This window comes from Nymphalis io, chromosome 29 (assembly GCF_905147045.1).
Source record: "Nymphalis io chromosome 29, ilAglIoxx1.1, whole genome shotgun sequence".
Classification (NCBI taxonomy): Eukaryota; Metazoa; Arthropoda; class Insecta; order Lepidoptera; family Nymphalidae; genus Nymphalis; species Nymphalis io.
Genome location: NC_065916.1, coordinates 1,211,184 through 1,224,503, shown reverse-complemented (window position 1 = coordinate 1,224,503; position 13,320 = coordinate 1,211,184). Strand labels below are relative to the sequence as shown.

General features: G+C 37.4%; 1 protein-coding gene across 10 annotated transcripts in view; it reads left to right on the top strand.

The window, feature by feature from the left end:
- Positions 1–13,320, top strand: part of LOC126779499 (telomere zinc finger-associated protein-like) — a 48,067-nt gene that overhangs the window by 5,902 nt on the left and 28,845 nt on the right. The window contains exon 5 of one of the 10 annotated variants that reach the window (XM_050503528.1): positions 8,322–12,469. The exons of the other annotated variants lie outside the window; for them this stretch is intronic. Within the exon in view, the coding sequence (XP_050359485.1) occupies positions 8,322–9,553 (1,232 nt within the window). The 3' untranslated portion in view covers positions 9,554–12,469. Of the gene's footprint in view, positions 1–8,321; positions 12,470–13,320 lie in introns of those variants that run through there. 10 annotated transcript variants of the gene reach the window in all.

The window sequence follows — 13,320 nt, the reverse complement described above, 5'->3', positions numbered from 1 at the left end:
AAGTATAGAGACGACAGGTTGGTTGGTAATTGAAGGGAAGTTTCTTGTTACAAAATTATTATTAAAAATAAAAATGTCGTTGTGAGTTTGTTTCGTCAATTTTTCTTAAGTTTTGGGCTCTCGTTCCTGGTCTATGATGAATGTTTTGAATTTATTAATCGTAATGTTACGTCAATACTGAAAATAAATTGCACTACCGTCATGCACTCTCTATTCCCTAAGTCTCGTTATCCGATGGTACAGCAATCCGACACGACCGGAAACAGTTCGGGCGCAGGAACAACGGCTTTACGGCCTTACCGAGGCACGGGAGAGTACACTTCCAACTTCCTCTTGGGCTGCTACTGAGATTTTTTCTACCGAAAAATCGTATAAGTTTTTATCGGGCCGATTTGGGACTTGAACTGAGGACCACGAGATCTGCGGTCATATTAGCCATTATAAAACGAGAGGTATATTATAGGCTTTATTAAAAACATCATCGTATCACCACCGTAGACATTGGCGCCATAAGATATACCTTTCCTTACATCGCCAATGCAACCAACCTTGGTAAATGATATATTACGTCCTTTGTGTCTGAAGTTTCTACAACAAGCAATCGAGGAATCAATATACATGAATATCTCATCTCTATTTCAGTGTTATTGCGTGTTTTTTCAATCAAATTTCTCCTAAACACAAAACCAATGTCTCGACCATTTGAAAGTATGTGAAAAAGCTGCATTGGATATTATATATAATTTATATATTTGTATAACACTATATGTATATATGTCGCGGATTCAAATGGATTACCATTTTAATGGTCGCCATTGTCGTCCAATATGTTGATTTTGTTAAATCAGTCAGTGCGCACGACCGGCGCTAGCGCTGTCCTGAGAACAAGAGACCGAGGGGGTCGCTAGACAAACGATCACACGCGCTACTGTCATACTCCTTTACATTTTATATTTCCATCAGTCGGCTACATAATAAAATAGGCACCCGTCTTATATTTTTCACACTTGACGTCTAACAACCGACCAACCTGCATAACATACATCACGTTGTCTGGTGTTGCTATTCCAATAAGTGACGTCGTATACCCGCTTAAATTTATATATATATATATATATATATTTTTATAGAATAGGAAGGCGGACGAGCACATGGGCCACCTGATGGTAAGTGGTCACCAACGCTCTTAGACATTGGCATTGTAAGAAATGTCAACCATCGCTTACATATTCAATGCGCCACCAACCTTGGGAACTAAGATTTTATGTCCCTTGTGCCTGTAATTACACTGGCTCACTCACCCTTCAAACCGGAACACAACAATATCAAGTATTGCTGTTTTGCGGTAGAATATCTGATGAGTGGGTGGTACCTACCCAGACGAGCTTGCACAAAGCCCTACCACCAGTATAGATGTGTACTAAAAAAAAGAACGCTTACAGTAATTCAAAAGAAAATTATACTATATTCAAATCGAAGCAAGGAAAGATAAGCAAATCTTTTATTTACATATTCCACGCGATTCGCTAACAACTCTGCTGTATTTTACACTACGAACAGTTCTCGATTAATATATCTCTATATAACACAATACTATTACACTCAACTGCTTATATACTAAAAAAAGCCGAAATGGCCCAGTGGTAATAACGCGTGAATCTTAACCGATGATCGTGGATTCAAACCCGGGCAAGCACCACTGAATTTTCATGTGCTTAATTTGTTTTTATAATTCATCTCGTGCTTTTCGGTGAAGGAAAACATCGTGAGGAAACCTGCATGTGTCTAATTTCATTGAAATTCAGCCACTTGTGTGGTATACAACCAACCCGCATTGGAGTAGCGTGGTGGAATAAGCTCTAAACCTTCTCCTCAAAAAGGGAGAGGAGGTCGTAGCCCAGCAGTGGGACATTAACAGGCTGTTACTGCTCGGGTTTAAACCGATAATCTTCGATTAAGATTCACGTTCACTAACCATTCGACCATCTCTGCTTTTAATCGAAACTATCAAGTTATAGTTTTATACAATATATACGAATTGTATGGAGTTCCAACTATTGTCACTAGATGGCGTTGTTTTTAATTCATACACATCGCAGTGAAAAATATCGAATTAATAAAAAAAAAAAATTGCTCTAGACACATTGTATCTTTTGACCTTTGATTGTTAATCGTGTATCGATCTCACGCACCATTAACACACACAGTAACTAATCTTACGCTGACGTCATCTGACGCTCGAACTAACACACACACACACACACACACAAAAACACACACACATTACACATCATTACACATCGAAAATTGTTTCGAAACATGCAAGTCCATAGTGATTATGTTTCGAATTCAGAACATTAGTAGGATTAAACACACGTTCGGTGAATTTAAATATCGAATATATATAAGCCCCGTCTCATAAACCCTGATACTCCGACTCTTCGTTACGTTCCCCCTCTCGAATCCGTTGCATCCCCCCCAACCATAATCCGTTTCGTCGCCGCATGTTATTTCTCACCCCAAATGTATTATAAGTCGTGAGTAGTTTTAAATAAATTCAAGTAATTTGCTTATAAATGAAAATTTATGTTTAGTTATTTTTTTTTTGTTTGTTTGTTTAATATAAACATTTTAGATGGCCCAGTGGTAAGAACGCGTGAATCTTAACCGATGATCGTGTGCTCAAACCCGGGCAAGCACCACTGAATTTTCATGTGCTTAATTTGTGATTATAATTCATGTCGTGCTTTACGGTGACGGAAAACATCGTGAGGAAACCTGCACGTGTCTAATTTCACTGAAATTCTGCCACATGTGTATTCCACCAACCCGCACTGGAGCAGCGTGGTGGAATAAGCACCAAACCTTCTCCTCCAAAAAAAGGAAGAGGAGGCCTTTAGCCCAGCTGTGGATATAGATCCCATCAAAAACATAAATGTGAAATGAGTGCCAAGTTCAATATTATGTATATATATATATATATGTCGAGTGGTTAGAAAACGTGAATCTTTCTCTAAGATCACAAGCACCACCTTTATTTTCATGTCCTTAGTGTTTATGATTCATGTCGTGCTCGGCACGAAGGGAAACATCGTGTGAAATTCGCAAGTGTCGGATGAGAATGTTTTTATATCAAATAGGAATGTTTACTCGGTGGGTAGGGCGTTGTGCAAGTCTGGGTAGGTGCCACCCACTCATCATATACGCTACCGCCAAACAGCAAGGCAAGACACACAAGGGGGCGGTTAGTGCAGAGCATTCTTCCCGACTGCACCGGCTGTCGTCGCGTTTGGACTCTACTACCACTTACCATCAGGCGGAGTAGAGTCATTTGCCTTCCCGGCAAATATAAAAAAAAAAACAATATTTTGTATTGCTATTGTTACTTACACACACACACAACAACACACACATACACGAATAAACATACATAGTTTTGCTATATGAATTAATATTTGATTAAGAGATATCAATTTTATCATTTCAAATTTAATTTATATTAAAATGTCAGCTTTTTCATATACTTATGTGTGTTTGTTTTTAATTAAATTTAAGGGTAGACAGCCCTACAAACTCATAGATGACGCTAAATATTTTTTTTCTTAACTTTCTATGTAAACCTTTTTTCATGTTAGATTTAAGATGTACTCGTTGTTTATTTCAAAGTCTTTTTCCGACGAAAAATTTAATTCAAGATCGTTGAGCGCGTTGAATGCCGACATAAAAAAAACTGTATTTTTTAGAACTAGTATAAGTTTTGAATCTAAAAACACACACAATCCTAATAATGATGACGCTTTGGATGCCAGCGCTTTCGATTTGTATGATAAAATCAATGTAATTACGTTTCCTGGAAGGACAAAATGCTCCCGAACGTAAAATAGTATCCCAAAAGGATACACACAACCCCACATTGCATAAACATGGCATTAGACCTATTTACTGGTCGTAGGGCTTTGTGCAAGCTCGTCTGGGTAGGTACCACCCACTCATCAGATATTCTACCGCAAAACAGCAGTACTTGGTATCGTTGCGTTGCGGTTTGAAGGGCGAGCGAGCCAGTGTAATTACAGGCACAAGGGACATAAAATCTTAGTTCCCAAGGTTGGTGCCGCATTGGCTATGTAAGCGATGGTTGACAGCCAACATGCCAATGTCTAAGGGCGTTTGGTGACCACTTACCATCAGGTGGCCCATATGCTCGTCCGCCTTCCTATTCTATAAAAAAAAAAAAACCAAATACTAACCATAATATTAACGCTAAATATATTAATATTTTTATAATACTCGAATTATGTATGTTATTAAAGATTGGTAGTATTTCAACAGTCGCTTTGCCGTTGAAATATAAATTTTTATTACAAATAAAATCGATTCACGTAAAGTCGTCGGCGTATATTTCTGTAAGGCTGTCGACGTTTCTAATCAGCCCGTTAGATAATGATCACTTGGAAGTACACGACCCTTGTAAATAATCTTCTTCTTCCTGACCTTATCCCACTAAGTGGGGTCGGCATAGCGTGTTTATTCCTTCCACTTCTCTTTGTCACTCGTCATCATCATCATCATCATCATCATCATCATCATCATCACTGATGATATGTCACTCGTCATCTCATCACTTACCACTTTCATACAAATATCCTTTCTTACGCAATCCATCCACACTTTCCTCGGCCTCCCCCGTCCCCTATATCCATTAACATTCATACTCATCACCCTTTTGGTAAGATGCCTTTCATCCCGCCTCATCACATGCCCATACCGAGCTTATCTTATGACGATCCGGTTGGCGTGGTTGGTAGAACACTTGCCTTTCACGCCGAAGGTTGTGGGTTCGATTCCCACCCAGGACAGACATTTGTGTGCATGAACATGTCCGTTTGTCCTGATTCTGGGTGTAATTATCTATATAAGTATGTATTTACAAAAGGAAAAGTAGTATATGTAGTATATCATTTGTCTGGTTTCCATAGCACAAGCTCTGTACAAGCTTAATTTGGGATCAGATGGCCGTGTGTGAAAAATGTCCCAGGATATTATTATTATCTACCTGCAATATTACTCATAAATTAAATATATATTTTAAAAGTTATAAAATAACCATCGTTTGTAAACGTTACGTTAATAACGTTACTTATCGTTGCGTCTGTCGAAAAGGTAATAACAAAATGTTATATCACGTTATCGCGTTATAAACGGATATAAGGGTTTCTATCGAAGGGAGACGAAGTTCTTATAAGATATATCATAGGAGAAGTGACAGGAGAAATTTAAATCTCAGTATATATATATATATATATATATGTGTGTTATAATAGGTCAGGAGTTATGATAGGATCAAAGGTAAGTACAGTTTTGTTATCTACCGTCAAAAATAGGATTTTTTTTATACGTGTTTTTTTTTTATTGATTTATTTCATTATTTGTATATAAAGACATTAAAAAAATCCGTATCAGCCTGTGAATGTCCCACTGCTGGGCTAAAGGCCTCCTCTCCTCTTTTTGATGAGAAGGTTTTGGAGGTTATTCCACCAAGCTGCTCCAATTCGGGTTGGTAGAAAAAAATATCACTTACTAATTAATTCAACTTTATATTACGATTACGTCACAACGTATGTATATACTTTAGGTAGCACAAAGTATTGTATAGCAGATGATTAATTAAACGATGCTGTCTCCTTCTTTCGTATGTCAAATTAACGATGAAAGAAAGAGAGAAGTGAACGTTTCAACTAATTAGATAAAGATTACATCTTTGTTTTGAGTTTAGGTGCGTAAGTATATTGCATGTATATAATTCAAATTGATTACTTTTGTTAGAACCTTTACGTCATATTCAATTCAATTCCATTTGTTTTCTTTAAACATAATATATATATTTAGTCACTATATTTATAACATGCAAATATTTTAACTTTATTACAAGAAATTTACATTAAATTATAATTCTTCGTTTAAATAATATTTATGAAATCGATAAATAAATGTCGAATATTTATTGCTTGAATTCTTTTACTTTTCGCCTAAAAACATTTGTCAACGAGCCAGTCATGTAATTTTTTCTTAAATCTTAAATAAGGCAGATCCTTAATGTCAGAATTTTTTATAATAAGTTTACCGTTATATTGTTTTATTATATAATAATACCTTCCTTTTTAAGTCCACGCGAGCTGGTTCTCGATGTCACCGCCTAACTGTGACATCAATTCCATCGCGAACAAAGAAATTTGGCAACTCGTTTCTTTGTCGCACTTCCAAAAAATGGAATTCCTTACCAGCTCACGTGTACCCCTCCTCTTACAACCCGGGCTCCTTCAAACGAGGCGTGAAGAGGCATCTTGCGGGCCGGCAAGGCGAAGGCGGCTAGTGCAGAACGTTTTTCCCATCTGTACTGGCCGTCGTCGCGTTTAGACTCTACTACCACTTACCATCAGGTGGAGTAGAGTCATTTGCCCTCCCGGCAAATATAAAAAAAAAAAACCAACTTATTATAAATTTTCACTACCATACGTTCACAACTCGGAGCGGAGAGCTGTTTTACACGGTGGCATATACAATTTGTTTGGATATCGCGTATTAAATGATAAAATATTCTGATTAGTCTCAAAGTAATTGTTTTTGTGTTAATTTTTTTTTTTCATAATAAATAATTACAAATTATCGTTCGATTCAAATCCATCATTCTCATATACATAAGCTGATCAATACAATTGACTAATATATGGCCTGCGTATTGTATAAATTTCATGTAAAATATAAAAATTATGGTTGGATTTTCCATTCGCTTCAGTGCATATTTGTATGTATATAATAATAATAATATTTCATTTGCGTAAAACATTTTAACATACATAGAGAGATTTCACTGGCGGTAGAGCTTTGTGCAAGCTCGTTTGGGTAGGTACCACTCACTCATCAGATATTCTACCGCAAAACAGCAGTACTCGGTATTGTTGTGTTCCGGTTTGAAGGGTGAGTGAGCCGGTTTAATTACAGGCACAAGGGACATAACATCTTAGTTCCCAAGGTTGGTGGCGCATTGGTGATGTAAGCGATGGTTAACATTTCTTACAATGCCAATGTCTAAGGGCGTTGGTGACCACTTACCATCAGGTGGCCCATATGATCCGCCTTCCTATTCTATAAAAAAAAATACACATACATGTCGTGTCACATATATGACATGCAAATTTTATTATAGATATTGTTATTCCTATAAGCTTATATTTTATGATAGAACGAGGATATTAACATTGCAGATTTAAATCTATGTAACCGACATCCGTTTTTTTATTTATTTTTTTAAGTTACGAAATATAATATATAAAAAAAGTCGAGATGGCCTAGTGGTAAGAACGCGTGAATCTTAACCGATGAACGTGGGTTCAAACCCGGGCAAGCACCACTGAATTTTCATGTGCTTAATTTCTAATTATAATTCATCTCGTGCTTTTCGGTGAAGGAAAACATCGTGAGGAAACCTGCGTGTGTCTAATTTCATCGAAATTCTGCCACATGTGTATTCCACCGACCCGCATTGGAGCAGCGTGGTTGAATAAGCTCCAAACCTTCTCCTCAAAAAGGGAGAGGAGGCCTTAGCCCAGCAGTGGGACATTTACAGGCTGTTATTGTATTGTTATTGTACGAAATACATACAATTTGCAACACGTATGATCTATTTAAATATTTAGTTCTCATTACATACGATACGTAAAATTCTCATTTTCATTTTCGTCTACCGACTTTTATGAGACCGATAAGAATTTTTATGCTTCAATGCATTCTTAATGTATATAAGGGATAGTGTTTAAACGAATATATTTCTTTGTCTTCCCTATTGTTATATAAAAATATTAATATTGAACTAAAAGTGAACCCTGCAGGACTTCCTGAATGTATTGAAAGTTTTGATAACGTAATTACATTATATATATATTATATATCTTTATGATTGTTTATATTGTTATCATTGAAAATATTATGATTTTTTTTTAATTAATGCGCCGAATGTTACTCGTTTAACGGTTAATAACTATCGTATATATAATGTATTATTTATTTACTTACATTAAGGATTTTCTTATTTACGAATGAAAACGAAGTGATTTGTTTACAGCGTCTGATTTATGATAAATATTACAGCGAACACTAAACATTTGCATTATAACACACATTGATTAAATCACGAGAAATATATATATATAAATATAATGGAGAACTGAGCTCGCAAGTCCACGAAGACGATAAAACAGAATCTTAATGATAAGAAGAGATGAGAGTGGATGAAGATAATTGAGATGTGCTCGTTTCTGTTATAGGAACGGACGGCGACGCGCCGAAGCGCAGGAAAAAGAAAAAGAAATCAGACGTTAGCGCCACGCCCGAGCGCATTGAGCACAGAGTGAACCTCACATCGATACTGCAATTCTCCAATGCGAGTCCGTTCAGGGACAAGACGATGCGCGGCTTCTCCTGCCTCTACTGCGCGAAATACTTCCAGCACATCGACGAACTACGAGCGCACACGTCCCAACAGTCGGAGAAAGACAAAATCAACACGATGCTCGATTACAAGCTCAGCTATAATCCGATCAAACTTGACATAACTAACCTCATGTGCACGGTTTGCGATAAAAATATGAAAGATTTGATCGAACTCAAGGAGCATTTAGTCGTCGCGCACGGCAAAACGATACACCGAAACATAAAAGACATTATATTACCTTTTAGACTTGAGAACGGACAGAATTTCACGTGCGTCATATGTTCCGTCGTTCATATATCATTCAAAAATCTCTACCACCACATGAGCAGTCACTATCGTAATTATTGTTGCAAGAAATGCGGCGCTGGCTACATAACGATAGCGGCTTTAAGGAAACACGGGAAGACGCACTACCAAGGTCACTTCCCGTGCGATTACTGTGATAAATCGTACACGTCGCTGACGAAGAAACGCAATCACGAGAAGGGCGTCCACACCGGCGGCTGGCTGAGGAACAAATGTCCTCACTGTCCGGAGATATTCGTGAGCTACTACGATCGTAGCGAGCATTTAGTTAAAGTTCACAACGAGGCGCCCGTCGTGTATCCGTGCAACGCCTGCAACAAGACGTACAAAAAGAAGTTCGAATTGAACAGGCACATAAAACACCACCACCTCCAGCAGAGGAGCTTCCTGTGCGATAAATGCAACGCGAAGTTCTTCTCGAAGCGTGGTCTCGTCGATCACATGACGAGGCATACAGGTGCCGAGATATGCTCGTGCGATGTATGCGGCAAATCGTTCTCTAGAATGCGGACGTTGAGGGAACATATGAGGATACACGAAGACGACAAGAGATTCCAATGCGAGGTCTGCAAGAAGACGTTCATGCAGAAGAGCAGCTTGAAGAGTCACGTCCGTTTGCATCAAGACGACTTGGACATATTCAAGGAGTTTGATGACGTCAAACATCTGATTGATAACAGGGAGATGACGTTGAAACAAATCGCAGCTGAGAACAAGAAGAAGGCACAGGCCGAAAAGTTGAAGGATCAATATCAATAGTATTAGAAATGACGTATGAGCCACTGTTAGGCCGGATTCAGACTTGTGTAATGTAATGTACGGCTTAGATTAACGCGACTTCTTTACGTGGACGTCACTACACGACTATTTACTGTAACGCTCATGTCGCCGCTCCAGCTGTTCTGGTGACAGTCATCGTTCATGTTGAACCAAATTGTTGTTAACGAATAACCAAAATCAGGGATTTTTTTTAGTGTGTTTGAGTTTAAAAAGTAGATCTTTTCTCATACAAGTTTGTTTGTCACCATCGATGGTTTATTTCAGTCTTCAAAATCAGCCACCACCTATCACGTTTTATGTATTCGGCATATACGTGGCAACTGTTGATCAACTCGAACTCATTAGTATACCGTCAACACTGACTGCCGCATAAGGCCACAGACCCCGAAGTTCTAGGTTCAAATACCCCAGGTCGGGCCAATAAAAGATTTTGGATTTTCTGTTGAAAATTAGATTAGATTAGATTATTAGAGTCTGGAAGTTGGGAATTGTGCACGTAAAACCGTTGGCCCTGAGCCTGAAGTCTTTTCAGTCATGTCGGATTGCCCTCCCATCGGATTATGAGTGCTAGAGAAAAGAGTGCACCTATGTTTGTGCACACACTTGTGCACTATAATATCTCCTGCGCAGTTGGCTAATCTCTCTTGAGATTGGCCGCCGTTGTCGAAATCCGTCAGGAGGACTTTACTTTTTATTATCATTACACTGTTCACGACGCATTACACAATACATCACATCATGCAAGTCTCGATCAGGCTACAAGTTTAGGGCTGATGAGCGAAACGCTTCCGAAAATAATTCGGTCATTGTTAAAAATGAATTTAAAATAGTTTTATATGAAATATGCACATTAGAATAGAAAAATAATTTTATTATTACTGTCTAGGATTTCGAATTGTGCTATATGATTATAGATATACAAAATTATTTCAAATTAATATACTGTTTATAGTATTCCAATCATAGAGGAGTAGAGACCGGTGGTAGAGCTTTGTGCGAGCTCGTCTGGGTAGGTACCACCCACTCATCAGATATACCGCGAAAGAGCAGTGCTTGGTATTGTTGTGTTCCGGTTTGAAGGGTGAGTGTGCCAGTGTAATAAAAGGCACAAGAGACATAACATCTTAGTTCCCAAGGTTGGTGGCGCATTGGTTAACATTTCTTACTATGCCAATGTCTATAGGCGTTGGTGACCACTTACCATCAGGTGGCCCATATGCTCGTCCTCTTTCCTATTCTATATAAAAAAAGAGACGAATAGAATACTTTGACGCGATATCATTGGTCGAGATCTCGAATAATCTATTTACGTTGTGTGGTCGGGGTTACCCGGTAGTATTGGTACTGTGAGACTTCAAAATAAAACCACCGAGTATGTACTGCTGGTCGGATAGTGTAATTGATCTCTCTCATCGAGAATTTACAAAACTTACTTAGTACTTTGAAAAAAAAAACACCTATAGCGCGATGTAAAATACATCTAACGCCATCTATTGATGAGAAGATAAACTAAATAATATTAGGCATAATGTATTTCGATCTTGAACATTATGGATCGGTGAAGTTGTTCTCGGAATTTTGTAAGTAAAATTAAAGTGAATAAATGTATTTAAGTATGAAGTATTGTGTTATATATAGAGATATATTAATCGAGAACTGTTTGTAGTGCGTAATACAGCAGAGCTGTTAGCGAATCGCGTGGAATATGTAAATAAAAGGTTTGTTTGTCTTTACTAGAAACCGAGACAGCCCAGTGGTAAAAACGCGTGAATCTTGATTGTGGGTTCAAACCCGGGCAAGCACCACTGAATTTTCATGTGCTTAATTTGTAATTATAATTCATCTCGTGCTTGACGGTGATGGAAAACATCGTGAGAAAACCTGCATGTATCTAATTTCACTGAAATTCTGCCACATGTGTATTCCACCAACCCGCATTGGAGCAGCGTGGTGGAATAAGATCCAAACCTTCTCCTCAAAAAGGGAGAGGAGGCCTTAGCCCAGCAGTGGGACTGTTATATTTACTTTGTCTTCGATTGGAATATTATATACACGACATAACTAATACCATAGTTTATCTTTGCAGTATACATTGCCTTGATATAGAAGTTGGTGTTTAACTTCGTGCTTTGTATTTTAATCGAATTTTGGAACACAATTTTAACCGAGTCGAAATTTCGCATATACATTTTACAATGGTAACATTGCAGCTTAGTATAATAAGTCGGGCCGTGTTGAGCAGAAATGTTTCAAGCAACAGACGCACAAATAAATATTATTAAGATTGAAATTATAATTTCTATACATAAATCGTTTGTTGTGTTCCGGTTTGGAATTTAAGCGAACCAGTGTAACTACAGGCCTAAGAGACATAATATCTTATTTCCCAAAGTGGATGGCGCATTGGTTATGTAAGGGATGGGTAATATTTCTTAGTGTTTGTCTATGGGCGGTTTTGACCACTTACCATCAAATGGCCCATCTGTTTGTGTATTATATCTCTTTTTTTTAATTCGTAATAACTTTTATTACCGTTCAACACGGTCCAATTTATTTCGTTTAAAGTACGGATCAAATGAAATTTGTTTTTTTTTTAATTTATAAATATAGCTTAGGACTCTGAGCATTTATGTTGTGAATTATTATTATTATTTCGAACTATAACGAGTGACGAATCATCTGTTTCAAATTTCAGTTAATCTTTTTATTCTTAAAGTTATCGAAAGATATTTTGTCTTATACAAACGTATTTTTTATTATTTCATAATTATAGATAACGCATGTTGCGTGGTGCATATAACTAATACCATAGATTATGGAACAATGCCATAGATAACTATTGTTGTCTATGAAGTTTTATTTTTCATCTGTGGTAGCATTTTTTTTTATTTAGTATTGAATGGTCTATTGTATTTTATTTGTCGATCTCGAACTGTGAAAATATAATTATATAAATTATGATGTGTTTAAAAAAAAATAAAGTGCTATATATATATAATTGATATATTGTTTTATTAAATAATTTTCTGTCTACTGATTTGAACATTTAAAATAATTCTTAAAATCGCAACCGATATTTAATACAATGTTACTCGTCTAAACAATACAGAGAAATCTTTGATACATACGCTGTTAACGCCAAGCACTCACGCAAATGATTGAATGCGTGTATTTACTTGACGTTCGTCTTACTTGATGTTCGCGTTTATTTTTTTATTAACCAATGCATTGAGGTCGAGTTTCGTCCACTGCACGGACCTCTAGTTAATGTGGAAATGATGCTTGACTTACAATCATACGGCTCTTTATTGAAAACGAGAAATTGAAGACTCAAGCGTGTGTACATTAAAGTTAATAATTACGAAATATAAGATACATCAGCTTATACCCCAACTGAACCGGCCAGTCACAAATTATTTTTCTTTTATAGGCCTTACCGGAGCCCGACAAATACGAAAACGGACTCCTAAGGAGGAATCCGGAGAGGGTGTGGTGTTGAATAAAGTAGTCTATCATGAGAAACAATTAAGGGAGATGCAGAAACAGTGGCACAATTTGAGCACACTGTTGAAATATTCGAATGTAACGCCGTTCAAGGATCGAAACGATGCCGGTTACATATGCGCGTACTGCTTTAAAACCTACCCCGACCCTAACGTTCTAAGGCACCACACACACTATGACCACGATAAAGAGAAACCGACATACAAGGCCGGCACAGGAATGAGTAGCTTCGTAGCCTATTT